Source organism: Oscarella lobularis, chromosome 11 (genome assembly GCF_947507565.1).
Source record: "Oscarella lobularis chromosome 11, ooOscLobu1.1, whole genome shotgun sequence".
Classification (NCBI taxonomy): Eukaryota; Metazoa; Porifera; class Homoscleromorpha; order Homosclerophorida; family Oscarellidae; genus Oscarella; species Oscarella lobularis.
The window spans coordinates 1,111,546-1,135,930 of NC_089185.1; the positions used below are offsets into that span (position 1 = coordinate 1,111,546).

Consider the following 24,385-nt stretch of genomic DNA (forward strand, 5'->3'; position numbering starts at 1 on the left):
ACGTATGAGCGCATGCGTATGGTAAACAAAGATACATGTCATAGATACTAAAATACATGTCGATACATCATAGATACTAAATCAATTTTTTAGTTTCTCAGACTCTTCTTGTTCTGCTTTCTTTTTGCCTTTACTCACCGGAGGATCTTTCCAGCTGTATACAATGAGTCCCGCAACAATGAGACCCACAGACAGAAAGTAAATGGCGGAAAACTATTAAAAAACATTTCTGAATAAATGAGAAACCGAGAACTTCTGATTCACCTTGAAATCAAAAACAAATATTCCAATAATAATGCTAAAGAGATCAGCAGTAAGTAGAGACAAAACAAAGAGAAGAGCACTGCTCATTCTCATCAGTATTGGAGTGCAAACGTAGAATAAGAAACCACTGGCAGTAAAGCCAAAAAGGAAGCCTCCTACACAAAACATCACGACGGAATATCAAATTATTTTCGTAATACTGTACCTATTTTAGCAGCATCGCGAGCCCAATCAATAAAAAGAAGTGAATCTCGTTCCAAAATGCACCTACACAAAGAAAGATTGCGATTGGCGTATCTTATAGGTAATCTGAAAGAGAACGTACGCTTGTGTTCCAGACACAAACGCTCCAAATATGCCAATCATAGCACGGAACTCCATTTCACCGTGCTTTTTGACCAAGTATTCTTGAGCTACGTTGCTGATTCCATACATAATAGCGCCACTAGCAGCCAAGCCATCTCCAAGAGCCGCGTTTAATTCTAAGCAAGAGAAAAAAAAGGGAGGTGCAAATAGGACCAATAGAGCTGGGGGAAAACCTAGGACAAACAGACGTGGGACGTCAAGGATTGAATGCAAAATACCTTGTGAGTTTGACTTGTTCTTGTGAACATCGGCTAGGATGAGTGACACAGTGCCCAACATTCCAAGGATAACACCGGCATAGTGCAGAATACGGTAGCGTACGCCCAAGAAAATGAGCGAGAGCACAACGACGCTCACGACAGCCAAACCATCGATCAACTACGAGAGCATGAAGTATGTCAGTATAGAGCGAAAACTCTCAGAAACCACAGTCTATAAATGCCACCAACTAGCGATAATTTTTCTATCCAGTGCACCTCTTTTAGTGGTCAATAGTAGCTCCACTATTTCGAGGTTCTAACATCTATTTGTCTACATACTACCTGGACGCTCGTTAGCGACGTGAAATGATATGACTTGATGACCAAGTAGTTCGCCTCGACGTCGACGATCGCCACGAAAAAGTAGACGATTCCACGCTTCCGCAGCACGTGAACGATTCCGTCCCTTTTCGTCGATTCCGAATCGTCGTCGTGTCGATAGGCGAGCGACGATCCAAAAACCAGGGCGACAAGAAGATAAACGAAGAAGGACTGGGTCGTCGGCGCGTAGAAGTCGAGTCGCTGCAGCGATTGACTCGTCGTGCCTATGGTCATGATGAGAAGGGAGAGAAATTGGCCCAGAGCGAGAACTTTCAGTACTCGTCTATCGTGCAGGGAAATCAGTTCGTTTTCTCGTCGCTTTTTCGTCTTTCTCACCTCCAATCCGTTCGGACTTTGCACGAGGCGCGATCGCAGTGAAGATCGCAGCGACCGTTCGATTTGTTCTCGTCCTCGTCAATTAGCCGTCTTTCTGAAGTCTCCTGATTAAGGTCTCGTAGCTCGATAGCTGAAGTCGAACCAGCATTGACGATATCCATCTTCCGTTCGACACCAGTCTAACGCGAGCGATCGAGAAAGTATTCAATCAATATATATATATATATATCCCCTCCCCTGTGAATTACGTGCGTATGAAAAAAAGAAAAGACTCGACAGAACTCTACTCTCCCTTTACTTGACGTAAGAGCAACTTACACTACAAACAACTAGACCCAACGAAATCAAATAATAGAGAACTGAATGCAAAAATTCGCAATGGATCATTTACAACAACCGCCATCCTTGCCACCGCCGCCGGCGCCGGCAGCCCCAGCCAAACCACCCTCAGCTCCAACACCTGCAGAAGAACCAATAGGCACAGTAGCAATTCTCCTCGCAGAAGCCCTTTTGACGCCATCCCACCCATCCTTGACACGAATTTCACCGGATTTCAACTGCCTATGTATCTCCCGCGTGACCATAAAGAAAGCCTCCTCGACGTTCGCCGCCTCCTTGGCCGACGTCTCGATAAAAGGCAAGCGAAGACGCTCGGCGAGCGCCTGACCCTCGTCTGTCGTGACGCGTCGTTCGCGCGTCCGATCGGTCTTGTGACCGACGAGCACGAAGACGATTCGATTCGGTTCGGCGCAGCGCGTCGCTTCGTCGAGCCAGTCCTTTACCTCTTCGAACGACTTGCGATTCGTGACGTCGTAGACGAGTAGGCCGCCGGCGGCGTTGCGATAATAGGATCGCGTGATTGCGCGAAATCGCTCCTGGCCCGCCGTGTCCCAGAGCTGGAGTTTGATGCACGCGTCGTCGACGTTTACGACGCGCGCGTAGAAGTCGACGCCGACTGTCGGTTCGCAGTTTTCGAGGAATCGGTTTTCGGTGAAGGAGCGAAGGAGTGACGATTTTCCTACGGTCGTCGGACCGACGAGAATCAAGCGGAATTGGTATTCAAAATCGTTCATGACGCCGAGAGAGAGAGAGCTCTGCTTCTTCTATTTTCTACGCATGATGGTCTATTCTTCCTCGTGGTAACAGACTGTCTGCGCAAACGCAGTGAGTAACGCTATCTCTGGTGCCGTCGTCCCGGGACTTCACGCCAGAGCAAACACGTGATTCCGGTTCAAATGGCTGAAGCGAATCCAGCCGAAATTTTGGCTGCCGTAAAGGCTGGGATAAATCGAGACGGTGCAAATAACCCTAAAGGAGATCTGTCAACGAGAAAAATAGTCGTCAGCGGCGTAGGCGAAGTAGAATTGGTGCCCGATCGCGTTCACGCGACGATCGACGTGACGAGCGTCAAAAACAGCGTCGAAGAGGCGCGCGAGAGCGTGCAGCGTCGCGCCGGCTACATTCGACAGGTTCTCCGAAACAACGGACTTCGCGACGCAAATCACGAAGCGTCGACGACGATCCAGCGCAATGGGACGCCGGAAAATACGTTCACGGTCCGAACCGAATTCGCACTCACGTTCGCCGATCCCGTCGCGTGCGAACGCGTCCTAAATACTCTTACGGAGAAACTGGAGACGAATGTAACTCTGTCAAAACCGAAATTCTCCCAATCGAAGCGAAGACTCGATGAAGCGAGGTGAGACCACGCCTTTTCAATTTCCGTCATAAGGTTTTTGCTCAGACGGCAGGTTTTTCTATTGGCCATTAGAAATGCTCGAGATAAGGCAGCACTCGTAGCTAAGACAGTCAGAGATGATGTCGGTCGTGTCGTGCTCGTCGAGGAGGAATATAATGAGTGTTCTGGACCGGAGGAAGGTGAGCTGGTGGATCGCGCTGATGAATTGGTCAGCATGCGGCAGCGAATGAGAATGGCCACGCTTGTATTTCGAGCTAAAGTGAACGCTACGTTCGAACTAAAAAACAGGAAAAATCAGCGAACGTGATTGAATGCTTTTATAAATACATCACGTAACAATACAGTCTTGTCTTTTTCTTCTTCATTCACGTTGGCACTGAAAAGAAGGCTAGTTCAATGGAATGAAAACTCACTGGGGGAGGTATTGGTGATTTTTCAAAAAGCACAGCTGCTGTTGTATCATTGACTTGTATAACTGATGAATAGGCAGATGGTCCTTCATATATTTGGACGAGGGGAGTCCACGTTTGACCGTCGTCAGGTGACAATTGGATGGTCAAATTTTGACGTCCATTTGGTTCTGGCTTGATATTCGTATTAGGGTGAGAAGCCAGAAGCATGGTACGTTCAACGTTGGTGAATGACGTGATGGACATTTCACAATCAGCGTTCACAAACGGATCGGCGGTTACAAAAGGAAACCAATTCACTCCTCCATCAAACGATTTGAAAAATTTTGGCTGATACGAATAAGCGATTCTTGAATACATAATCAAATTCCCGTCGCTCGTCTCAGCAATTCCGTTTTCATTGCAATTATCTAAAAGCAAAAAATCAACTTTCCAAAAGCACCGCCATTCTCTAATTATTATTATTAATTAAACCTATCGAATTTCCCTTATTCCACGTAGATCCCCCATCGTCAGAGAAAAGCATTCCCGTTCCGTAATAGTACTGCGGCATAATGACTCGTCCATGCCACGCCGTCCCCACGGCGCGTCTCATGACCCATCCCCCGGCCGGACCGCCGAGACCGCGGCCCAACACGAGCTCGCTCCCGAACGTCTCGCCGTTATCGATCGATCGTACGAGCACGTTCACGCACTCGTCGTATCCCGTCGCCACCTTGCAGCGCGAATACTGCAGATGAACGGTGCCCGACGTCGGATCGACGGCTGCGTTTTCATTCGAATAAAAGTAGGTCGCGTTCGCGCGTGCCAATCGCGCGACATCCGTCCACGATCGTCCGTCGTCGTAGCTCCGCTTCAGCACGATATCCTTGTCGTAACAGTGGTGGTCGGCGACGGATGCTTGCGCGCCCCAGCAGGTCGTGACGTTGCCGACTGGGGGACGATCGGTCGGCGCTCGGCCTTCGGCGAAAGCCAAGATCGCTCCGTTGCGTGCGATCACTAGGCAGGGAACTCGAAACGTTCTATAGCCTTCACTCTCGAAGGAAAACACTTTGTGGTGGTGTTCTGTCGCCTGGGTGAAGGCGAATATCGGTAGAAGTAGCAGGAGACGGATGCCAGTCATGTTCCATACGGTTCATACGGATAAAAATTATCACGTGATTGTACGTACAATTTAGAACAGTCGGGGTAAAGATATAAAAGCAATGTATAACGATTCAAAATCAATGGGAGTGGGTGGTTCAGAACGTTCATAGAGACATGCAGCTATTGTTTCATTGACCTGTATGATGCTTGAATATGCCGACGGTCCTTCGTACACTTGCGCCAGAACATTCCACGTGCTTCCCATATCGTCTGAATAGTGCACGGTCATATTTTGTCGACCCAGCGGCTGCGGTTCAACATTGCTATTGGGATGCGAGAGCAAAAGATAAACGGTCTTTTTTGTTTCGAATGAAGTCACCGACATCTGGCAATTGGCATTGATAAGTGACGGTGAAATGATTGGCTCATACCAGTTCATACCACCATCATCTGAACGGTAGATTCCTGCATCATACTGCCCCCTTCGCATGCACATCACAAGACTCCCATTTGACGTTTCGGCAATCTGGTTCTCTCCGTGCCACATCAGATTTGGCCCACTCCTCCACTCACGTCCAGCATCATCTGAGTAGAGAATTCCTGTACCATGTTTCCCAAATATCACTCGACCCTGCCACGAAGTACTACTTCCGTGACGAACAACCCACCCACCTCCAGGACCACCAATGCCGTGGTTCAAATTTGGATACATATGTAATTCACCAAATGATTCCCCATTATCAATAGATTCTGATATGACGTCAATGCAATCACCATAAATTTTAGCTACGCGACAACGAGCGTAGAGCAAGTGAATGCGACCCGTTCGCGGATCAACGGCTGCATTTGGGTTCGAATAGAAAAAAGTCTCGTTCGCGTGCGTTAGCACGACGGATGTCGTCCAACTCGCACCGCCGTCGTAGCTCCGTTTATACACGATGTCCTTGTCTACGCACATTCCATCGTGCCCCGATGCAAGTGCACCGTAACAGACCGACGCGTTGCCGACGGGAGGTCGATTAGTCGCCACTCGGCCTTCGGCGAAGGCGAGGAGAGTGCCATTCGCCGATTGGACGATGCCGGGAATCCGAAACGTCTTGTAACCTTCGCTGAGCTGGGAAAAGACTTTGTATTGAAGAAGAGCTACGGACGAGTGGAAGAAGAGCAAGAACAGAATCAAACGAGCCATGGATGTTTATGTTTACGTACAGCGCATGCCTCGCTATAGGCGATATAGCACGTGGTGTCGTGGTCTCAAGTCGCGTTCTGACTCTTCCTAGAGCTTTCAATGTCATCTCGCGAAGGCCCGCGAGCTGCCGGCACGGACGGCTCCGATTTCAGTCATCGCCAACGAGTGGCGTCGCATTATTCCCGCATCGTCGAAGCGAAATGGCGCATGCGACTCGTACTGATCATCCACGTCGTTCTCGGCGCGTGCGTCGGACTCCAAGCGATCGTCTCGTCGCGAGGACTCCAACTCATTCCCATATGGGAGTGGACGTGGCTCGTCGGCTGCCTCTCGTGTCTCGTCGGCTTCGCCGCGCTCAAACGAAACAACGTCAAAATGCTCAAAGTGTTCATGGCGTTACTGCTCGCGCTCGGCGTGGCGCCCGTCGCCGTGGGACTCTCGCTTCTCGCCGTGCATAGACCGATAGCGATGGCTGATTTGTACATGTTGATGGTCGCTATTGCGGCCGGTTTCACGCACGTTCTAGAAATTATTGTTGGTCGCGTGCTCTTAGAGTCGTGGGATGTCAAAGGAGAAAAGAACCAATAGGCGTACATTTTAGGCACGCTCAATAATGAAGATTTTTTCGATTTGAGGGTTAGCGTGCGTTAATTTGAGTCCGCCGTTGTTTTGAGTTTTTCTATGTCGTCCCTGCGTTCGTCGCGTCCCGCGGATAAGAAAGCACGGTAGAATAGAAGTGCCTTCGTATGTAGGTACATGTTACGCTCAAGAATTAGGGAGGAGTGTTTTCTGAAGGAGACCGAACGCCAGAAGGCCGATTTACTACGGTGAAATCGCCACAAATGCCTTTGCGAACTCATTTGAAATGGGTTTTTTTTATGTAGACTATTCGAAAGCGGAGATTTTAGCGATCTAACCGTCGTAGCGAGCGGACGCCGTTTTCCCATTCATTCGACAATAGTCAAGGCTCGACTCGGCCCCGCCTTCGCTCATTCGTCCTCTCCACTCTCGAACGTGCTCACTCTTCGTGATGTGGATGCCGCAGATGTCGAACAAACGCTAAGGCAAACGATTAGATAATTGGCAGAGATGTATTATCTGTCATTGATTGGTTGTTTTTTAACGCTGAATATTGTATATAGGAGCATTTATTCGTCGGATTCTATTTTCAACGAGAGCGTCTTAAATGAATTGGCTCGGGTTTCTTTGTCCGAGGCGGAATTTGACAAACTTTTGAGGCCAATTAAAGTTGTGAACGTTTATATAATCTTACGTGGAATTGTGCTAAGTGGGGCCTCTGATTTGTATAGGTAATTGGAACGTTGCAGGAGTGTCTTTCTCACTTGTTCGAAACAAAGGATTTCAGCGACATATCTCTCCATGTCGAAAAGGACAAAATCCAGGCTCACAGGCAAACCAACGAGTTCATTACGGATTGGCCTTTGTGAACGTTTGTCTAATTAAGAGTTGTCTTGGCTTGCCGATGTGCTTATTTTGGTGCCATGCTGGGCGGCAGCTGGACTGAAAGCCTTTCTAAGGAAATCACGTTGAAAGGGTGAGTCATTCTCACTGTAGAGACTTTCTATAAGGCCTCGTTTACACTACTAACTAATGTTGTCTTTCTCTACAGCGTTGTATATTCTTGTGTTGAATCCGCTTTGCGTTTCATGTACTGTTGTCGTGTGGACTGGTCTTCGCATGGGAAAATCACGTACGGTATTAAACTTAACGCAGCGTCAGAAAGTAAAGGTAAACGTGGGCTACGTTTAGGGATCTTCTTGTCATGGCTGACATGTATGGTCTCGTTGGTATGAAAGAAGGTCTTTGCGTTTACATCACGCAAGTTTACTGTTGTCATTTTCACAAAGTGCGTCACGTCGTTTAGGACAGTCGGTACTTGAGTTAACGTCTATTATTTAGCCCTGCAAAAATTGTACGGAAAAAGTTCCGCAGTGTCTTCGACTCGCTGAGGACTTTCAAATCGGCGAGCTAAAGAAACGTTGTGTGAGGTACGTAGCAGATGTAATCTAGTTTTGCATGTAATCCCTTCTCTTCTTAGTTGGCTTGGTTGCCATTACGATCGCGTTTGGTGCACGAGAGCTTTTGCATCTCTTTCTGCCGATCTGCACAGCCTCGTGCTTTCCGCGAAGACGACGTCTCTGGTTCGTTCTCTGACTAGTCTCCGGTTCTCATTCTTTTCATTGCTTTCATTCAGACGTGCAAGAATGTTATTAGCGTCATGAGAGGCTGCGATCGTCTCACTGGAGCGATGTCGTCCTCATGCAAGTGGGCAGAGCCAGTGCTTGAACTCAATCAAAAATTGATGAACTCCTGCGTCCGGTTTGTCAGCTGTAACATTCATCACATCATCCAATCGACCGCCTTTTATGATCTCTTTCAGGTTTGCGAGTGCTGACATGCTGCTAGCTAGATACAGTATTACGTTCTGCTTTTAGGGTATTGGATCGTCTCATGGTCTTGTTAGCCTCATATTTGAGCAGCTTCTTGTTGACTTGTCCGAAGAGAACTCTTGCCTAATCTTGCGCTATTCCAGTGAGCTTCTAAGCTCCAGCTTTGCTGACGATATTCAGGTAACGTTCACTTGGCCATCTTTTCGTACCGATTAACCTCGGAAAGGATGACTCTAAGGCCGAGTTTTAGTGTCGCACGACACAATGCTTGAACTCACTGAAGCGATCAGTTTTTTTATTTCTGATTCCTCTCCTGCTCCCTGTACTGCGTTCCTTTTACAGGCATGAAATCATTTCTTCTCTTTTCTGCTAGACGCTGGTGATTGATTTTCATCAAACCTGCAAAAAGTTTGTGCTGTCTCATTTGGCTCGAATTCGTCCCAGCGCGCGCTGGGAAACGCTACCCAAACAATTGCGCGATGATTTAGAGACAGACTTGGGTTGGTAACATCTTAAACATCATAGACAATAGCAATTAATCTTTTACTGTTTGCCCTAGCTGCAGCTTTTGTTGATTTTCGAGATGGCAACAAGTCAAAGCGCCAAGTGGCAATTAATTCAAAGAAAAAGTAACTAATATCCTTTAGCAGTATAGTATAGCTATAGTGAGTGGGAGTGGGAGCAACCGGTGAAATCTGCCGAGCAGGCGCAGTCGGGGAGTTAGGACTGGGGCTCACGAGTGAAAAAGAAACAAGCTACTCGTTGCTGTCTCTGAGCTGGGCAAGACAAAGAGCATGCTCTCTCGGTGCTGGGTTCATTCTGAACGCCACCAGGATGGGCAGGACGATGAGCCCACGGGACCATCGTTTAAACGATATGCATCCACGATATAGCGAAGAACGTTATTCTGCGATCTTCACAAGACAGACCACATTGTGACGCAAATGGTCTCGTGATAATTTACCGCAGCGTTTGCGCGTAAGAAAAGAAGGATGGGCTTCGAGGTCGTCTCTCGCTCCGACGATAGAATCTTTGCCGTCGAACAGCGCAACACGCGAGATGAAACCGACGGTTTTGTAATCTTTAGACTCAAAGTAGAGTCGCAGTCGGCACCAAACTTGCACAAAGGGAACCCCCCAGCTGCGTCATCGACGCAGTTAAAAAAATTCAAGGTTTGTAGAGAAGAGCCACCTTTGTGACACTTCACTCAAATCCATGCGTGCAGTTCCAGCGATTTTCTCTCGACGTCGACGTGTTGCATGGCTCTAGATGTAGTAGTCAGCCAGGTATTCAACCTGTTCCATTAAATCTTTGGTCCATGGAGAGGTTGAATACGAATCCCATTGATGAATTGGACTCCGTCGCTTTCAAGATGAAGTTTTTTGGTCAACCTGGAATTTGTCTTGTTAACTTTACACTTCAATCTCAAAGCACGGAAAAGGCTTCTAGCTTCGTTGAGATACTAGGGAAGAGGGTCGAGAAAGAGACGGAATCGGACGAGTCCGAAAATGCAGCAGCAGTCGTCAATCATCACTTGGCGCTGCTTCCTGTTTTGTCAAAATTGAAACCAGGTACAATTAATTTTTTCGTTATTAGGAGAAACGAGAAGAGGGATATGTATTTCAGAGTTTACAGAAAAGCGAGCATATAAAATTATAGTGAAGAACATGCAGGAGTGTGAATATAATGGTGCAATTTACAAGTTGCTGAGCTTATATTTAATTTTATACGTATTTACGTTGCAGGAGATTGGTCCAAATTGAAATACTTTTACAAACTGTTCCAAGGAGGACTAAAGAGCTCGGTTAACAAGATAGTGGTTTATTATGAGGCAAGTTAGATAATCAATAGAGCTTTTCTTCCTTGAGTTCTTGATGTTTTAAGTCGATCTACCTCTATTTCTTAGCTTCTCTAATAACTCTTCCCGTCTATAGATGGCTATAGGTGAGCTTTATCAAAAAAACCTTGAACGAGCAAAGAAGCTTGTCAAGAAGGGTTTCCTAATGTGCCAAAGACACGTCAAACTGGCAGCCGACAAATGCACCCTTATAGCAAGAGCTTTCTACATCATGTCAGGCATTTGGAGACATGAGAAGAAACACGACAAAGCTATACTGAGCCTTGACTATGCCAGAAAGGTAAATTTACACACTGGTGAGCCAACTGATTTTAAGTACGGTACTTTTTACTTAGAATCTCTTTAACATAGCTTCAGGCGAAGACTTAGCGGGACTGAATTACAACTGGGCATCGGTTTTACTTGAAAAGGGGAACGAAGAGGACTATCCCGAAATTCTTCGTCTATTCTGCAAAGCTAAAGACTATTGCCAGACGTATGACGCAGAGATCAACTGCGTACCGGACAGGGCGCTTATACGCATTGCCTGGCTACAATTGGATACGTGCCATTTCAATAGTGATGACGGTCCTACCTTAATTAATGATCCGTGCATGCACCGAGATAAGATTACAGCAGCTGCTAATGCCTTGCAGGCTGTCGACACCAATACCCTTCAACTCCGCTACATGCTGCAGTACCAAATTGCTCGTTGTGACCTGAAGATACTAGATGGGTGTTTCAACGAGGAGGCGTTGGACATTGCTCGACTTGCTGAAGATGGAGCACAAAGGAAGGGGTATGTGAAGGAGGCGAGCGAAGCAAGACGTCGAATTGACTGGCTAGAGAGTCGGGCAGACGCGAAGAAAATGCCGCACTTCTTTGACGACTCGATGTCTGACATATACATATCACATCATCCAGAAGCGCGTCCTTGGATTGACGAAGTTGTCGTTCCAATTCTGAAGAGTGCTGGCCTAACAATCTGGGATGGCAATGACGAGAATAGTTACTTACGTCAGCTGCCATTTGGAGAAAAATTGAAACGTGCGGAGAGGCAAAGTCGATGCGTGGTCGTCGTCATCTCATCTAAATATCAAAAGGAGAAGAAGTACGAAAATGAAGTCAACTATTTTTTCTATCGAAAGAACATCTATCCCATCGTAATAAATATGACGTCGTCTTCTGACTCCACTTTCAATGTGCCGTCGTTTCTACAAACGCTAACTGTTCTGGGTAAAGACGAGGAAAGATTTAAAAGAAGGCTTCTGCAGTCAGTCAACGAGACTATTCGATCCAGTAGTAATATGTGCGCTGCATAGCTGATTTTCCTTTGTATGTATCGTTTTCAAATCCAATGGTAAAGTAGCCACAAAGTAAGAAATATATCTATATATTGACACAGGTTTGTGTTGCAGCTACACACACAGAGAGAGAACTTCTACTACTACTAATCATCTCTCCAAGTCACTTCAACTTCATCTGTTCTGAATCTCTGCGTGCACCAGCTATCAGTCATATCAGTCGTCTGCCCACTGCAGAACATTTCCCATCCTGCTTGAGCAATCATGGCCCCATTGTCAATGCAGTATCTCTCGTCCATGGCACACACGGTGGCGCCGCGCTCCTCGGCCATTGCACCCATCATCTTCTGCAGTCGCTCGTTGCATCCAACGCCGCCGACAATGAGAACTTCGCTCGCACCGCAATGAGCCATCGCTCGTTCCGTCACTTCGACGAGCATCGCAAATACGGTCTCCTGCAGCGAAAAGCACAAATCCTCCGCCGTGCAATTCCCGGCGGCAAGCTGATCCCTCGCCACCGTCTCAATGTGAGACAAAATTCCGGAAAACGAAACGTCCATTCCCTTGACCGCATAAGGCAACTCGACGTACTTCGTTCCCTTCTTTGCAAGCTGCTCGATATTATATCCCGGGCTCGGATCGTTGCTAAGTTTGAGCACGCGAGCGAATCGATCCAAGCAATTTCCGACGGCAATGTCAATTGTTTCGCCAAAGATTCGATAGCGCCGATGCGAATAGGCGATCACCTGCGTATTGCCGCCGCTCACGTACAAAACGACCGGATTGCGCGCACTCGTGACGAGACGACCCATTTCGATGTGAGCAATGCAGTGATTGACGCCGATAAGGGGCTTTTCCCACAGGAGCGCGAGCGCGCGCGCCACGACGGCGACCGAGACGAGCGGAGCGCCCATACCGGGACCCTTTGTGAAGGCGACGCAGTCGAGATCGGTGACGGGATCGACGTCGGCTTCGGTCAGCGCGCGACGAACGAGATCGACGATGTGATCGCGATGGTGTTTGGCCGTGTCGCGAGGGAGGAAGCCGTGACCGGGCGGCGGCACGTACGTGTGGCGTACGTTCGATAGGATTCGACCGTCGCGAACGATGCCGATGCCGATTTTGTTTGCGCTGCCCTCTAAACCGATGACGACTGGCATGAAACACGAAGAGGTAAATACTAGTAAATAAAGCGACGTGCGCTAGCAACGAAGAAAAGTGTGTTCGTCGTCAAGTTTGGGGGACGAGAGCGTAGGAGATGGAGGCCGCGTCTCGTAGGCGATTGGTCTCGTTGTAAAATTTCACCGTGCATCGAATCTGAGCCAGGTATCCGTTTCTGCTTTCCTGTAAACAACCGTTAGATTCTATACGCATATTTGACCCACCGCTATGGGCTTACAAGGTCTGTAATTCGTTCACAATCGCACGGTAGGGCTACGTTATTGGAACTAGGAGTGTTTGTGATTTGGAACTGTCAAACTGACCATACTAAATTTGAACCAACGATAGTTATTTTTCTCACCATTTGAGTCGATTTCGTTGGCCAATTGACAGTGATATTTGCATTTCCCGATGGATCAGCACTGCTGGATATGTTCAGCGATGAATTTGTTTTGCCTGATTGTTAGACTAATCAGGGGCCATTGGGGAATCAAATTTGTTACCGTCAAACAGAAAAGCTGGAAACATATAACCCAGATTTTGATACCGACCGGTAACAAAGACCGTTCCCTAGATATATGGTAGAAGTTGCCCTTTTCTGTGCACCAACATAGCAAGCGATGTACTTACTTCTACTCGTTTTGGTGTGACGTTGAACTCCTCGTCCAAGTACGCATAGCTGGAGTTCGATCCAAGATCCCACGTAATTCCAAATTGCACTGACGTGGTACTCATTTCGGTGACCTGCACTCAGACAAAGTCATTGACACAATCACGTAACGGCTAGACCCTCTAGAGCTAGCTATAGACGCACCGATAACGAGTAGTTGACGTGCTCTTCGTACCCCACTTGGGCAACACTGCCCCATTGCTTCCTAAGATCGTCGTACCACACGGGTGAAACAGACAAAGGGCCGCTGTTTTCTGCGGTTCCAGCCGTTGGCATGATCAGCGGCTCGACACCCGGTGTATGCACTCTGGTCAAGCCCTGACCACAGAAAAAATGGCGCGTGGATTTATTTTTTGTACCTCTTGACTCAAAACGTTGCGTACCGTGCTGTCGTAATGAGGATCAGCGCCCGTTTCGATTTCCACATACATGCCACCAGCATTTGCAAATATCTTGTGAAAATCAGGAATCTAAACGTTTCTTTTATAATTATCTAACCAAAATAATTGACTCGTTTCGCGACTGACTGACCTACCTCGAAAACGAAACCGCCGGCATCTGCGAACGTAGGTCCTTCCTCGATGCTGTCGTCACAGTAAAGGAAAGCAGTCGCTAGCATGCTGGCCGTCAGCAAATTATAGTTAGAATAGTACGAATAAGCCTGATAAATCATATTGAAGGCGAATCTAGAACTGCGAGTTGTCACGCACTGACCTGGTAACCGAATCTCAGCTTAGGATCGAATCTGTTTTTGACTATGAACAGTCCACCAGCTGGATTTCTTAACAATTTACGTGAATTTGCGTGCGTAGGCTTAGAGGGGGAAACCTTACATCCATCGTCTAACAGACTTCAAAGCTAAATGAGCAGCTCTTTTAAAGGCTTTTGCCATAACGAGATCACCTAACAAATATCATACATGTTAGTTTACGAGGTCCGAATTTTTCTATACCTAATTTGGCCATATTGCGAGCATAGATCTCGTACGTCACCGTTTGAACGGCTTCATTCCATTGGTGCTGGGAGCTTCGCCCTCTGGTACGCATGAGAATGAAACCATTTCACGTACTCGCTGGTATTACATGCCTACCCTGTTGGCAGTTCTCCCCACGGAGACTGCATGAGTAACGATACAAAGGCTCCGCGAGGGAGTAAAACCTAGCCAAAGGAAGTACATTTTCGAAAGCAACGTATTCTTGGAACGTACTGAAAGGTTTTCTGCATGTGAAAGATTGTATCCCCATTCGAGCATAACGGTTAGATATTTCCTGGGAAAATGATCGTAGGGCATGGGATTCAAGCCTTTATAACCGGTATGATCTTGATACTGTCCTGAAATCGAATAGTAGAAATACTTCAGTACGTTTTCACACGCGAGACTACCGTTAGACGTAAAATGCGTCATTTGTTGTGTCAACGTGCTTTCGAGCCACTCGGTACTGTTAGACAGTCCGAGCTTGTAACGGAGATACTGTATATACGCATAAGATAGTCGCTTCTTCAACTGCGATTAATTGTACGTGCTACCTCTCCTGTTAGAGCGACCGAATCCCAATTGTTTCCCTTCTTATCGTACGATTTTTCAGGATCGATCTTCGATGCCAGTTGCTCCCACGCTTTTATCGTCTCCGCGGACACGAGTGGAGACTTTTTGAGCACCGAGTAAGCAAGCATCGACGGCATGACGTAGAAATGGCACGTTCCCTGAGCGCAACTCGCCGTCTCAATTTGGGTTAGAGAGCTTGTCAGAGCACGTGAGGCAGGTCCAACGAGTTCCCCAGCACTGCCTTTGTAATTCTCGGCGACTAGAATTGCAGTAGCAAGAGCAAAGGTTGGTGTAGAATATCTTCAGCGCAGAAATTACGTAGCACATTAGCATTAAGCAAATGAAGAGTATGTCTCACTGGATCTCTTTCTTTTCGTAGGGATCAATGATTCTACCGTCGGCGTCTTGATGCTGTTTGAAGAAATCGACTATTTTCTCAATGGTATCCAGATAGAACGTCGAATTGAGTCCCGTCGGTTGAATGGCGGCACCGTCGAGCGCGCTTCGAGCGCGCTGCACGGTCTCGTTCAGCGGAAAAGGAGGTACGGTGTTGCATAAAACCTCCTTGCCCTGTAGCAACAAGAGCACCAGCACCAGCGCGAATCTGTTTACCCCCATTTTCCACCGTAACGCACGGCAACATAGAGGCAATGGGGGCGGGGGTGCATGTCGTTCAGAGGACCCACTACGAGCAGTCAGGCTCAATTCCTCGCGATTGGATACGTAGCAACGAATCGCTCCAGGCTGGAATTTGAAGCCGTTTTTTCACGTTCCGCGGGACGGAAGGATCCAGCGTGGTATCCTAACAACAATTGCTTCTTCTAAGAGCTTGCACTTTAAACTTCCTCTATGCGAGCGAAGAATCCAAGTAAACGCCAGACAAATCTGATTTTGAAGCACGACAAGAGAGACGTATAGTGCGTTGTAGGCGAAAATAGACTTCAGTCTTCGCGAAGGTCCTGTTGAGACCAGTTAGACAGATAGACGAAATGAAGCACAGTTTCCTTGCGTTTCTCGCAACGGCCGTACTACTCCTCAACAAGTCGACCGCTACCCATTTTCGCGGAGCTTCGGCCAGCTATCATCCTCTCGATACGACAGGCAACGTGAGGAAGCATCGATACGTGCGTCATGCAGTCTCGTTACTAATTTTTCACTAGGTGAGAGTATCGTTTTTCCTTGCTTGGCGTCACTCGAGCAGCGAAGGCAAGTGTCCGGTGAACGAGACTGGCGCGATTCGCGGAGAAGAACGCAGATGGGCGTGCGACAGCCTCGACGAACCTGAGACCGGATGTCCGGGCAGACGCATTGGCACCATGCAGTACGAATGTCGTGAGCCCTTCGTTGGAGGCGCAACCAGCGTCGACAACTGGTCGGCGGGCGACAATTCCTTTGACTTCAAGTTCAACCTCGACGAAGCAGGCGGTCGAACGAAATTCGTCATAAGGTATCGGTCTATAAGTACGCGATGACGGTCTAGTCTAATAGAATCACGTAATGTCATCAGTCTGAGTCGCCTTCTTGCGAGATTCTCGTCGAGCTTCTGTCTGACGATATGTATTCTCTTTTAGCCCCGACGTTCCGTGCTGTTGGATTACTTTTCAAAATAACATCGAAGGCGCTGAAATATCTCTCCAACTCGTCATCGACTTGAAACTACGTCCTGACACGATGGCGATCAATAGAAGTCCGCAGGTTACCGTTCTTCAGCCCGTTATCACCGTCTTCGCCAATTGTCGCCTTCGCTACGACATAAGCCCATTCGACGACGACGACGGCGATCGAATTCGCTGTCGCTGGGCTCGGAACGGACCGACAGCCGATAATCCCGAGTGCGGCGGCGTGTGCGGCGCTCTCGAAGCGGTGGGAGCCGTGCTCGACGAAGAGCAATGCGTGATTACGTGGGGCACGACAAACTCAGCGACTCCTCTTCCTCTTGGCAGACATCCGGCTGCTCTCGTCATCGAGGATTTTGCGGACTTCAACAACGGAACGGAGCCGCTTAGTAGCGTTCCACTTCAGTTTATCGTGCAAGTCAAACCCGTTTCGGAGTGCAGCCTACCAACGGTGGAGCCTGTTTCGGGAAGATGTATCGGGATTCCTCCCGGCGAGTCGTTCGCGGGAACTATTACGGCGAGACCGGCCTCGACTCTGGCCGGAAACGAGTACGGAGAACGCAACGGGATTTATTCATATATTCATTTATTTATTTATTTATGATAATTTTTTAGGATTGTTAGTATTCGGTTTTCGTCGACTCCAGATGGTCTGAACGTCGGGCCGTTGACAATGGTGGAGATGAATGTTTGGGAAGTTTCTCTAGCATGGACGCCCCTACCTTCGCAATATCATCTTACACAGATTTGCTACAGGGCTATTGACAAAAATCGGTCAGCCTTTAGTATAATTGATACTTATTATCAATTAACGTAGTGTGAAATTAGGTTGGAATCATTGCAGCAGTGCATTCGTTTATTTGCTGGAGGTGCGTTCTAATGTCTACCTCATTTGTTAGCCTAGCCTTGCTTTGTTTTAGTTTCTACTCCGTCAGTTACAAATGATTTCAGCATGGTAGGATTTCTGAATCACGGCGATAAATTGGTTGTTGAATTTTCTGGACCAGTACGCAGCATAGCAACAGAATTGATTAAAATTCGCTTTTAAGAAAGAATTTTTATTTAGGTGCAACAACCCGTTGTAGATCGATACATCAGAATCATCGACATAGGCTCCGACGAAGTCGTGCTGATGATAAACACGAGAACGTCGAGTCGAATCGAAGTCATAACGACGACGGCGTCAAATGCAACAATCGATGTCGGTACACTGTGCGCCGATAGAAACTACACGGTTGAAATCGAAGACGGCGCATTCGTTGGGCTGGAGAATTGCGGCGGTTCGGGACCGGAAGTTGATGGAATTCCAAGGGACCAATGGATATTCGTCGCCGAAGGAGACCCGGGTAAGAAGAATTCAACCCGCTTTATCAAATCGAAAGAGAATCTTTTCTTTTTTAGCTTTTGATCCGTGTAACGATCCTTCCATACGGAATTGCCATTCGAATGCGGTGTGCATCAACAGTTGCCCCGGCGTCATTTGTCAGTGCGAAAGCGGCTTCGAGGGCAACGGAACGTTTTGCGTCGACATAAACGAATGCATGCGAAACGAGGACGACTGCGACGTACCGGAGCGAGCGACGTGCGCGAACACCGTCGGATCGTTTACGTGCGCCTGCAGAGCGGGATACACGGGCGACGGGAAGAGTTGCGTGGACGTGGACGAATGTCTATTGAATACGGACGATTGCGACGTCGATAGCCGAGCCACTTGCACGAATACGGTGGGATCGTTTACGTGCGCTTGTAAGATGGGTTACTCGGGCGACGGCAAGACGTGCGCGGATATCGACGAGTGCGCTTTGGAGATGGACGATTGCGATGCCGACGAACGAGCGACGTGCACGAACACCGACGGATCGTTTACGTGCGCCTGCAGAGCGGGATACACGGGCGACGGTAAATCGTGCTCCGACGTGAACGAATGTCTATTGGATACGGACGATTGCGACGTCGATAGTCGAGCCACTTGCACGAATACGATGGGATCGTTTTTGTGCGCTTGTAAGACGGGTTACTCGGGCGACGGCAAGACGTGCACGGATATCGACGAGTGCGATTTGGGGACGGACGGTTGCGATGCCGACGAGCGAGCGACGTGCACGAATACGATTGGATCGTTCACGTGTGCCTGCAAAGGGGGCTACACGGGCGACGGAAAGACGTGCACGGACGTCGACGAGTGCACTCTAATGACGGACGACTGCGACGATCCCGTGCGAGCAGTTTGCACGAACACCGACGGATCGTTTACGTGCGCCTGCAGAGCGGGATACACGGGCGACGGAAAGAGCTGCGTCGACATCGACGAGTGCACTCTAACGACGGACGACTGCGACGATCGCGTTCGAGCGACGTGTACAAATACGATCGGCTCGTTCACTTGTCAGTGTAAGGACGGCTACACGGGTGACGGTAAAACGTGCACGGATATTGACGAGTGCACTCTGATGACGGACGATTGCGACGATCCTGTGCGAGCTACCTGCACGAATACGCTCGGCTCGTTTACGTGCGCGTGCAGAATAGGATACACGGGCGACGGTAAGATCTGTACGAATTTGGACGAGTGTGTCTTGGGAACTCACGACTGTGACGATCCGACTCGTGCCGAATGCACGGATACGATCGGCTCCTTTCTTTGCCGCTGCTTGGTTGGATACACCGGCGACGGGAAGAGCTGCACAGATATAAACGAATGCGATTTGGGAACAGATAATTGTAACGCTCAAGCCACATGCACAAATACGCCCGGGTCGTTTGACTGCGAATGCCTGCCTGGATACACGGGCGACGGCGTGATCTGCGACCCTATCAACGAGTGCACGATGGGCAAGCACGACTGCTCCGCCGACGCAATTTGCACCGATATACCTGGATCGTTCATTTGCACGTGTAAGGAGGGCTACACGGGCGACGGAAGAACGTGCATTGACATCGACGAGTGCGCCGAAACGCCTCGCAGATGCGACGACGAAGTCCGCGCGACGTGCACGAACACCGTCGGTTCGTTCGTTTGCACCTGTAAAATGGGCTACACGGGCGACGGATTCGTCTGCACGAATATCGACGAGTGCGCTTTGAACATCGACGACTGCGACGACGATGCTAGAGCAATTTGCACGGATGTACCGGGCTCGTTTAATTGCGCTTGTCGTGTCGGTTTTTCGGGCGACGGTACTGTGACGACGTGCGTCGACATCAACGAGTGCGATTTGGATATCGACGGATGCCACTCCATGGCTACGTGTCACAATACGATCGGTTCGTTTTTCTGTCGCTGTCGAGCTGGATACACGGGTGACGGGTTTACCTGCGTCGACATCGACGAGTGCGATAACGAGACAGGCATATCGAACTGCAGCGTAGACGCCATCTGCACCAATTTTCCGGGAGGATTTGGATGCGAATGTCGGACAGGATTTGTCGGCAACGGATTCGAATGTAAGCAGCACAGACAAAGTCATTTTTAGATACGTTACATGTATTGTCTGTAGGTTTTGGCAACTGTTCTGATGATTGGGATTTTATTCGAGATCGTTGGCTTAATGAAGACGCCGACTGGCTCAACATGACGGGAAACTGCGACGCTATCAGCGATTCGCTGAAACCTCCCGAGGTCGACACAACGAAAGCTCCCATAGTTCAATGGTCGGATCTGATTGATCAGTATTTAATGGAGTACCAAGAGTGGTTGAAGTTAGTTGGAGGTCGAATTGGCGGATTGCCAAACAGCATTGATCCGAACGATTTTGACGGTCCGGAAGCGTTGTGGGACGAAATACTTCGACGGGGCAAGTTGGCTGAAGAAGAATGGAAACGAGCAATCGCTGATCCAAACATGATGACAGTGCCGGAACCGGTTATCGAAGATTGCGATGACGATCGAATTGAGATGTGGTCGAAATCGGTAGTGAAAAGCAGCTCGGCTCGCGAGGAATACGACCGGGTCTTTGGCCTTCGCTGTGACGCCTAGAAGAGTACCTGCCAGCAAATTCTTTCTTCATGATTTACACTAGCCGCTGATCCAATTGTCTGTTTCTGTCTTAGTTAGGCTGAATGTTGAAAAATCGTCAGAGATCTCTGCATGCATGACTAATTATTAGTATACGGAATTGTTTGAAAAGGTTGTGTGGCTCCTTCTTTACACGTGTAAAACCACAATTCGAAATAGCGGATTAGTCTACGCGAAGTGACTATCCCGGACGCTCTAGATCACCGTTTCGCGATGTGGGAGCGTTTTTCCGACGGCCTCCAACGCTTCCAGGACAAACTGGACGCTGTGATCGATCAAACGTTAGCGAAATCGGAGGATGGGGTCCCTCAAGAGGACAAGGACGAGCCAGACACGAATTATTATGGAATATCGGAATGCAGTGAGGCCGCTCGCTCTACTTCGACCAATGGCAGATCGAAATCGTACGTTCTTAGCATTACGCTAAACTTGTGGCGCTCCCGTGTGGGTGGGTGACGGGGAGGGCGGGGGCGGAGGGAGGAGCGGCACAAATCTCCACGAAAAAAAATTACAAAAAATCCTCTCTTACAGATAGATAATGCTCAAACTCCGCTAGAAATATTGTGGCACAAAAAGGACGAGAAGGGAGAGCACAATTCCGCACGCTCAATATCCACAATAGCTACCTTTATGCACGCACGTGACAACGTTTTCGGAGAGCGTGTACAAAACGTGGAAAATCGGGGGACTAGGACGAATACGGGAACGCGTGCCGACTAGCCCACTCGATCAGCTGGCCTACCTACGCCGCCAACCTTATTGTTGTTGAAGCCCAACCAAAGCAACCCTGTATCGAGACCAGATTAGCACGAAAACAATGCTGCTCGTTCTGGTAGCAACAACGGCAGTACTCTTTCAGTCTGCGTCGGTCTCGGCGACAGGTCCTCATCGTGTGAAAAAGACTAACGAGAGCCGAATAAATTTCCTGTAGGTTCAGCGGAAGTTCCGACGTCTACTTGCCCTCTTTCTTGCTCACCCGAACAGGTTACGTGCCTTTTCAAGACAATGGAGTTCTGTGATCACGTTTATGTGCGTAGGCCGAGAAAGGATATGGGGGAATGCCTGGAGGCAAAGTTAGTGGGAGGATTGAACTGGATTCAGAAGTGACAACTGTATCTTGGATTAGGGAGAGACCGGTGAAATGGGCCATCGCGGTCCCCCAGGCTTATTTCCTTTATCGGTATATCATATTGCTTTCAATTTGTCTAGCATTTGGTAATTACGTCGGTTATAGCATCACTGGCATATTGTAACGCAGCCAGGAATTCCTGGTCGTCCAGTCAGTTTCTTATATTCGATGCGACAAGATGAGTCTTGATTTCTATTAGGGGAGATATGGCAGGTATGGAGCTCCTGGTCCGAGAGGCGAAAAGGTGCTTTAGCTTTGCTTCGTTTTCATAATTCTTTGCTGTTCTAATAACCAATTGCCAGGGAGAAAAAGGCCTCCAAGGGCCACCAGGCTCCATTATGGGCAAGGTATTCATACAAGCATTCGTACAGCTTACCATGTTCAGGTACGCTTTGTTCAAACAGGGAGATCCTGGTCCAAAAGGAGCCGTTGGAAATGCAGGGCCTAAGGTGCACTATTTAATCAATAAGAAGTTTCATAGCAGTAGTTCTATCTAATTAAAAGGGCTCTATGGGTGATAAAGGACTCCCCGGTCCTCCTGGTCTGCAGGGAGACAGAGGAAACAAGGTTGAACCAATACAGTGCAGCAGACAGAGGAGCTTATTTTTTTCAATAGGGAAACCAAGGCAACGACGGAGCGCCGGGACAACGTGGAAATCCAGGAGTAAAAGCATTGTCTTTTGAGGGCATCGTTTTTTTTTAAAAAGGGATTCTGAACAGAGTACCGGTGATTTTGGAGATCAGGGAGATGGCGGAAGCAGTGGCGAACGAGTGAGATCATGCTTTTGAGAAATTGTCGATGAGCGAATATTTTTCTAAAGGGAGAGCAAGGCAATACAGGACCGAAAGGAGAAACAGGCGACGTGGTATTTATTAGCGTCAAAGAAGAATATTGAACCTATTTCTTGATATTTTTTGATCGCGTCTATAGGGCGATGTTGGTTTTCCTTCGACTGGGGTACGTTACTTCTGTTGTTGACTCTTTATTTGGCTATTTTTGACTATAGGGAACTGTGGTGGTTGCTCCCAAGGGCGACAAAGGTTTACCGGTAATACACAATCCTGTACAAATGTTCTAACTTCTAAAGTCAAGTTATAGGGAGAACCAGGTGACAGTGGTTTCAAAGGGAATAAAGGCTTTAATGTCAGCAGTCAAAAACGATACTCTTTATTGACATTCTTGCTGAATTATGCTTTAATCTCTTAACTAAAGGGGCTTAACGGTGAACCGGGACCAAATGTCACAAATGTACCGAACGTCGTCGACAAGTCGTGCGATCAAAGCAACGAAGGCCAAATTTATCACGATCCCACAACGGGAGAGATTGCATTTTGCGACGGCGAACAGTGGAAGGTAAAGCAAATAAAAAATAGCCCCAATATTAATTAACGCAAAAAATTGATTTAGTGCGCCGAAACGGGACAATGCGGTACATATGATATGATATTATAATATTAATTTTTGAACATCTCATTTTTAGTAATGCAGTGTACCGAAGGAACGTTCTATCAAGAGATCGCCACAGACACGGGTCTGCCCGTGCGTTTGGCCGCCGACATCGTTCTCATTGTTGACGATTCGGGCAGCATGAAGAACGAGCAGGATTGGATCCCCGACGCCGCGGCGGCACTCGAGAGTGCACTCATACGCCAGAATATCGGCAACGGTGCTCTGAAAAACCAGTACTTCGTCGTTCTGTTTGGAAATACAGAAGGCGAGAACTTTCGATCAAATCGAACGATGGTCGTAGACGTCAACGGCCGAGTTAATCTCACGGTCAATCAAGTGCGCTCAGCCATGCGCAAGTTCAGTCGTAATGGTAACGCAGAAGACGGCTATCAGGCCATCGAACTTGCCTTGGACATCAAAGAACTGAGACGCGACAACCCGGACGTCGCTCTCAATATCGGTCTCGTCACTGACGAACCGAGAGATCCGTTCAGGAACACCGCCGCCGGCACCGAGTCGTCGATGCAGGAAATCACCGCCGAACTGGTTGCGCGTAACGCAAAATTGAACCTTTTCGGACAATTTCTATTTGATTCGCCGTCCATCGACAATATCATTGCCGTTGATTATCAGGGAAAAATTTACAGCAGGATTTCTGGCGTCGAGGTCAATACCCGCGGTTTTCAGAGTCCGGATGTGAACGTTTCGTTTCAAGCGAACGACGAGTCGTGTCGAGCATTCGTTCAGTACGCTCCGCTCGCGATGGCCACCGGCGGCGCCATTTGGAATTTGAAATTTGTCGACGACACTGCAGGAAGTTCCGAACTGCGAAAGAGCTTCACTGATGCCATGGCTCGCATTAAAGTAGAAGAGATTTCTCAACAGTCGGTATGCATCGAATGCGTTATTACCTGTGAGGGGCCCGAACGTAAGGCGAAACGGGTGTGCAGCGAGAAGGTCGATCAGATCTTCTGTCGGTGCAAGGTAAATCGGGGACCGGCGGCGGACTGCGAACAGGAACGTTTTGCCAACCGAGAAGAGTTTCTGCAGACGGTTCAGTATGACTACTCGTCGATGTATCGAAATTGCGATCGGCACGTTCCTCCGTACCCCCGTCATTATGATGGCTGGTGTGACGATTGGCCCTTCGATGAAGACGGGTTTTGCGGACTCGAACCCCCCGCTAAATAAACCTTTGCGTCTGTGCACGCAGAACTATCAGTATGAGTTTGTCTAATGCCGTGTCTCTGTTTTTTTTTGTGCATTTTTTTCTTCAACTAGGATGCATCTTTTTTTTGTTGCCTGACTGAGATCG

General features: G+C 48.3%; 11 protein-coding genes across 20 annotated transcripts; 6 read left to right on the forward strand and 5 right to left on the reverse strand.

The window, feature by feature from the left end:
* Positions 1-13: 13 nt before the first annotated feature.
* LOC136193423 (solute carrier family 35 member F1-like) lies at positions 14-1,723 on the reverse strand. 2 transcript variants are annotated; one of them, XM_065982322.1, is made up of 8 exons: positions 1,690-1,723; positions 1,548-1,641; positions 1,173-1,494; positions 849-1,008; positions 590-746; positions 470-531; positions 265-419; positions 14-213 (listed from the first exon to the last, which is right to left on the reverse strand). In XM_065982322.1, the coding sequence occupies exons 1-8, from the start codon at positions 1,706-1,708 to the stop codon at positions 82-84; spliced, it is 1,101 nt and encodes a 366-aa protein (XP_065838394.1). In that variant the 5' UTR covers positions 1,709-1,723; the 3' UTR covers positions 14-81. The 2 variants fall into 2 exon arrangements, with proteins under 2 accessions (XP_065838394.1, XP_065838392.1); XM_065982320.1 differs by having other exon boundaries at positions 1,548-1,719.
* A 27-nt stretch (positions 1,724-1,750) lies between these two features.
* On the reverse strand, positions 1,751-2,718 carry LOC136193435 (ras-related protein Rab-39A-like). Its single transcript, XM_065982340.1, has one exon. The coding sequence runs from the start codon at positions 2,618-2,620 to the stop codon at positions 1,931-1,933; it is 690 nt and encodes a 229-aa protein (XP_065838412.1). The 5' UTR covers positions 2,621-2,718; the 3' UTR covers positions 1,751-1,930.
* On the forward strand, positions 2,052-3,610 carry LOC136193434 (interleukin-1 receptor-associated kinase 1-binding protein 1-like). Of its 2 annotated transcripts, none has more exons than XM_065982339.1 (2): positions 2,052-3,246; positions 3,319-3,610. In XM_065982339.1, exons 1-2 carry the CDS (start codon positions 2,783-2,785, stop codon positions 3,551-3,553), a joined length of 699 nt encoding a protein of 232 aa, XP_065838411.1. In that variant the 5' UTR covers positions 2,052-2,782; the 3' UTR covers positions 3,554-3,610. The 2 variants fall into 2 exon arrangements, with proteins under 2 accessions (XP_065838411.1, XP_065838410.1); XM_065982338.1 differs by having other exon boundaries at positions 2,057-3,246; positions 3,292-3,610.
* On the reverse strand, positions 3,469-5,944 carry LOC136193432 (sialidase-1-like). Of its 2 annotated transcripts, none has more exons than XR_010671331.1 (2): positions 4,131-5,944; positions 3,469-4,066 (listed from the first exon to the last, which is right to left on the reverse strand). XR_010671331.1 is itself a non-coding variant. In XM_065982336.1 (2 exons), exons 1-2 carry the CDS (start codon positions 4,777-4,779, stop codon positions 3,612-3,614), a joined length of 1,104 nt encoding a protein of 367 aa, XP_065838408.1. In that variant the 5' UTR covers positions 4,780-4,813; the 3' UTR covers positions 3,469-3,611. The 2 variants fall into 2 exon arrangements, 1 of the variants encoding a protein (XP_065838408.1); XM_065982336.1 differs by having other exon boundaries at positions 4,131-4,813.
* Positions 5,945-5,974: 30 nt separating this feature from the next.
* Positions 5,975-6,609, forward strand: LOC136193436 (protein jagunal homolog 1-like). The gene has a single exon (XM_065982342.1). It carries the CDS (start codon positions 6,031-6,033, stop codon positions 6,517-6,519), a length of 489 nt encoding a protein of 162 aa, XP_065838414.1. The 5' UTR covers positions 5,975-6,030; the 3' UTR covers positions 6,520-6,609.
* LOC136193431 (BTB/POZ domain-containing protein 8-like) lies at positions 6,503-9,108 on the forward strand. 3 transcript variants are annotated; one of them, XM_065982334.1, is made up of 14 exons: positions 6,503-6,567; positions 6,684-6,758; positions 6,816-6,995; positions 7,074-7,179; positions 7,242-7,342; positions 7,397-7,486; positions 7,562-7,642; positions 7,702-7,798; positions 7,852-7,940; positions 7,991-8,093; positions 8,147-8,332; positions 8,388-8,522; positions 8,716-8,842; positions 8,902-9,108. In XM_065982334.1, exons 2-14 carry the CDS (start codon positions 6,688-6,690, stop codon positions 8,973-8,975), a joined length of 1,440 nt encoding a protein of 479 aa, XP_065838406.1. In that variant the 5' UTR covers positions 6,503-6,567; positions 6,684-6,687; the 3' UTR covers positions 8,976-9,108. The 3 variants fall into 3 exon arrangements, with proteins under 3 accessions (XP_065838406.1, XP_065838405.1, XP_065838407.1); XM_065982333.1 differs by lacking the exon at positions 6,503-6,567 and adding an exon at positions 6,584-6,656 and having other exon boundaries at positions 6,708-6,758; XM_065982335.1 differs by lacking the exons at positions 6,503-6,567; positions 6,684-6,758 and having other exon boundaries at positions 6,891-7,022.
* Positions 9,109-9,255: 147 nt separating this feature from the next.
* Positions 9,256-11,581, forward strand: LOC136193430 (uncharacterized). Of its 2 annotated transcripts, none has more exons than XM_065982332.1 (6): positions 9,256-9,514; positions 9,568-9,913; positions 9,969-10,031; positions 10,088-10,173; positions 10,277-10,496; positions 10,552-11,581. In XM_065982332.1, exons 1-6 carry the CDS (start codon positions 9,335-9,337, stop codon positions 11,499-11,501), a joined length of 1,845 nt encoding a protein of 614 aa, XP_065838404.1. In that variant the 5' UTR covers positions 9,256-9,334; the 3' UTR covers positions 11,502-11,581. The 2 variants fall into 2 exon arrangements, with proteins under 2 accessions (XP_065838404.1, XP_065838403.1); XM_065982331.1 differs by having other exon boundaries at positions 10,277-10,480; positions 10,536-11,581.
* LOC136193433 (probable tRNA N6-adenosine threonylcarbamoyltransferase) lies at positions 11,557-12,728 on the reverse strand. Its single transcript, XM_065982337.1, has one exon. It carries the CDS (start codon positions 12,641-12,643, stop codon positions 11,630-11,632), a length of 1,014 nt encoding a protein of 337 aa, XP_065838409.1. The 5' UTR covers positions 12,644-12,728; the 3' UTR covers positions 11,557-11,629.
* On the reverse strand, positions 12,637-15,502 carry LOC136193429 (uncharacterized). The gene is made up of 16 exons (XM_065982330.1): positions 15,219-15,502; positions 14,842-15,160; positions 14,698-14,785; positions 14,522-14,646; positions 14,405-14,472; positions 14,267-14,349; positions 14,148-14,217; positions 14,029-14,095; positions 13,850-13,975; positions 13,698-13,784; positions 13,459-13,632; positions 13,275-13,388; positions 13,148-13,214; positions 13,006-13,100; positions 12,883-12,954; positions 12,637-12,827 (listed from the first exon to the last, which is right to left on the reverse strand). The coding sequence occupies exons 1-16, from the start codon at positions 15,476-15,478 to the stop codon at positions 12,714-12,716; spliced, it is 1,929 nt and encodes a 642-aa protein (XP_065838402.1). The 5' UTR covers positions 15,479-15,502; the 3' UTR covers positions 12,637-12,713.
* LOC136193425 (latent-transforming growth factor beta-binding protein 2-like) lies at positions 12,709-20,650 on the forward strand. 4 transcript variants are annotated; one of them, XM_065982327.1, is made up of 13 exons: positions 12,709-12,809; positions 14,901-14,976; positions 15,052-15,145; positions 15,240-15,728; positions 15,779-15,966; positions 16,021-16,307; positions 16,432-17,025; positions 17,092-17,250; positions 17,305-17,345; positions 17,397-17,482; positions 17,543-17,822; positions 17,878-19,920; positions 19,974-20,650. In XM_065982327.1, exons 5-13 carry the CDS (start codon positions 15,850-15,852, stop codon positions 20,450-20,452), a joined length of 4,086 nt encoding a protein of 1,361 aa, XP_065838399.1. In that variant the 5' UTR covers positions 12,709-12,809; positions 14,901-14,976; positions 15,052-15,145; positions 15,240-15,728; positions 15,779-15,849; the 3' UTR covers positions 20,453-20,650. The 4 variants fall into 4 exon arrangements, with proteins under 4 accessions (XP_065838399.1, XP_065838398.1, XP_065838396.1 ...); XM_065982326.1 differs by having other exon boundaries at positions 15,240-15,402; positions 15,604-15,966; XM_065982324.1 differs by having other exon boundaries at positions 15,240-15,966.
* A 72-nt stretch (positions 20,651-20,722) lies between these two features.
* On the forward strand, positions 20,723-24,376 carry LOC136193427 (uncharacterized). The gene is made up of 19 exons (XM_065982329.1): positions 20,723-20,895; positions 21,023-21,372; positions 21,423-21,475; positions 21,529-21,564; positions 21,618-21,671; positions 21,726-21,770; positions 21,820-21,864; positions 21,923-21,967; positions 22,025-22,069; positions 22,125-22,187; positions 22,237-22,284; positions 22,341-22,391; positions 22,442-22,486; positions 22,552-22,578; positions 22,628-22,669; positions 22,720-22,764; positions 22,834-22,974; positions 23,029-23,050; positions 23,102-24,376. Exons 2-19 carry the CDS (start codon positions 21,309-21,311, stop codon positions 24,259-24,261), a joined length of 2,031 nt encoding a protein of 676 aa, XP_065838401.1. The 5' UTR covers positions 20,723-20,895; positions 21,023-21,308; the 3' UTR covers positions 24,262-24,376.
* Positions 24,377-24,385: the final 9 nt, after the last annotated feature.

Bases quoted from the DNA above. Each gene is read 5' to 3' on its own strand.
- LOC136193423 (XM_065982320.1), bottom strand. From the start codon at position 1,708: ATGGATATCGTCAATGCTGGTTCGACTTCAGCTATCGAGCTACGAGAC. The intron at 1,495-1,547 runs GTGAGAAAGACG...CCTGCACGATAG, and splicing joins AAAGTCCGAACGGATTGGAG to ACGAGTACTGAAAGTTCTCG. The intron at 214-264 runs GTGAATCAGAAG...GTTTTTTAATAG, and splicing joins TATTTGTTTTTGATTTCAAG to TTTTCCGCCATTTACTTTCT.
- LOC136193435 (XM_065982340.1), bottom strand. From the start codon at position 2,620: ATGAACGATTTTGAATACCAATTCCGCTTGATTCTCGTCGGTCCGACG.
- LOC136193434 (XM_065982338.1), top strand. From the start codon at position 2,783: ATGGCTGAAGCGAATCCAGCCGAAATTTTGGCTGCCGTAAAGGCTGGG. The intron at 3,247-3,291 runs GTGAGACCACGC...GTTTTTGCTCAG, and splicing joins CGAAGACTCGATGAAGCGAG to ACGGCAGGTTTTTCTATTGG.
- LOC136193432 (XM_065982336.1), bottom strand. From the start codon at position 4,779: ATGACTGGCATCCGTCTCCTGCTACTTCTACCGATATTCGCCTTCACC. The intron at 4,067-4,130 runs GTTTAATTAATA...TTTTGCTTTTAG, and splicing joins GAATAAGGGAAATTCGATAG to ATAATTGCAATGAAAACGGA.
- LOC136193436 (XM_065982342.1), top strand. From the start codon at position 6,031: ATGTCATCTCGCGAAGGCCCGCGAGCTGCCGGCACGGACGGCTCCGAT.
- LOC136193431 (XM_065982333.1), top strand. From the start codon at position 6,613: ATGTCGTCCCTGCGTTCGTCGCGTCCCGCGGATAAGAAAGCACG. The intron at 6,759-6,815 runs GTGAAATCGCCA...TTTTTTATGTAG, and splicing joins CAGAAGGCCGATTTACTACG to ACTATTCGAAAGCGGAGATT. The intron at 7,643-7,701 runs GTACGGTATTAA...GGCTACGTTTAG, and splicing joins TCTTCGCATGGGAAAATCAC to GGATCTTCTTGTCATGGCTG.
- LOC136193430 (XM_065982332.1), top strand. From the start codon at position 9,335: ATGGGCTTCGAGGTCGTCTCTCGCTCCGACGATAGAATCTTTGCCGTC. The intron at 9,515-9,567 runs GTTTGTAGAGAA...CCATGCGTGCAG, and splicing joins CGCAGTTAAAAAAATTCAAG to TTCCAGCGATTTTCTCTCGA. The intron at 10,032-10,087 runs GTGCAATTTACA...TTTACGTTGCAG, and splicing joins GCAGGAGTGTGAATATAATG to GAGATTGGTCCAAATTGAAA.
- LOC136193433 (XM_065982337.1), bottom strand. From the start codon at position 12,643: ATGCCAGTCGTCATCGGTTTAGAGGGCAGCGCAAACAAAATCGGCATC.
- LOC136193429 (XM_065982330.1), bottom strand. From the start codon at position 15,478: ATGGGGGTAAACAGATTCGCGCTGGTGCTGGTGCTCTTGTTGCTACAG. The intron at 14,350-14,404 runs GTAGGCATGTAA...CATGCGTACCAG, and splicing joins TGGGGAGAACTGCCAACAGG to AGGGCGAAGCTCCCAGCACC. The intron at 13,389-13,458 runs GTGCGTCTATAG...GTCTGAGTGCAG, and splicing joins ACGTCAACTACTCGTTATCG to GTCACCGAAATGAGTACCAC.
- LOC136193425 (XM_065982325.1), top strand. From the start codon at position 15,850: ATGAAGCACAGTTTCCTTGCGTTTCTCGCAACGGCCGTACTACTCCTC. The intron at 16,308-16,431 runs GTATCGGTCTAT...ATTCTCTTTTAG, and splicing joins CGAACGAAATTCGTCATAAG to CCCCGACGTTCCGTGCTGTT. The intron at 17,346-17,396 runs GTGCGTTCTAAT...GCTTTGTTTTAG, and splicing joins CATTCGTTTATTTGCTGGAG to TTTCTACTCCGTCAGTTACA.
- LOC136193427 (XM_065982329.1), top strand. From the start codon at position 21,309: ATGCTGCTCGTTCTGGTAGCAACAACGGCAGTACTCTTTCAGTCTGCG. The intron at 21,476-21,528 runs GTTACGTGCCTT...TTATGTGCGTAG, and splicing joins TTTCTTGCTCACCCGAACAG to GCCGAGAAAGGATATGGGGG. The intron at 22,579-22,627 runs GTACGTTACTTC...TTTTGACTATAG, and splicing joins TTGGTTTTCCTTCGACTGGG to GGAACTGTGGTGGTTGCTCC.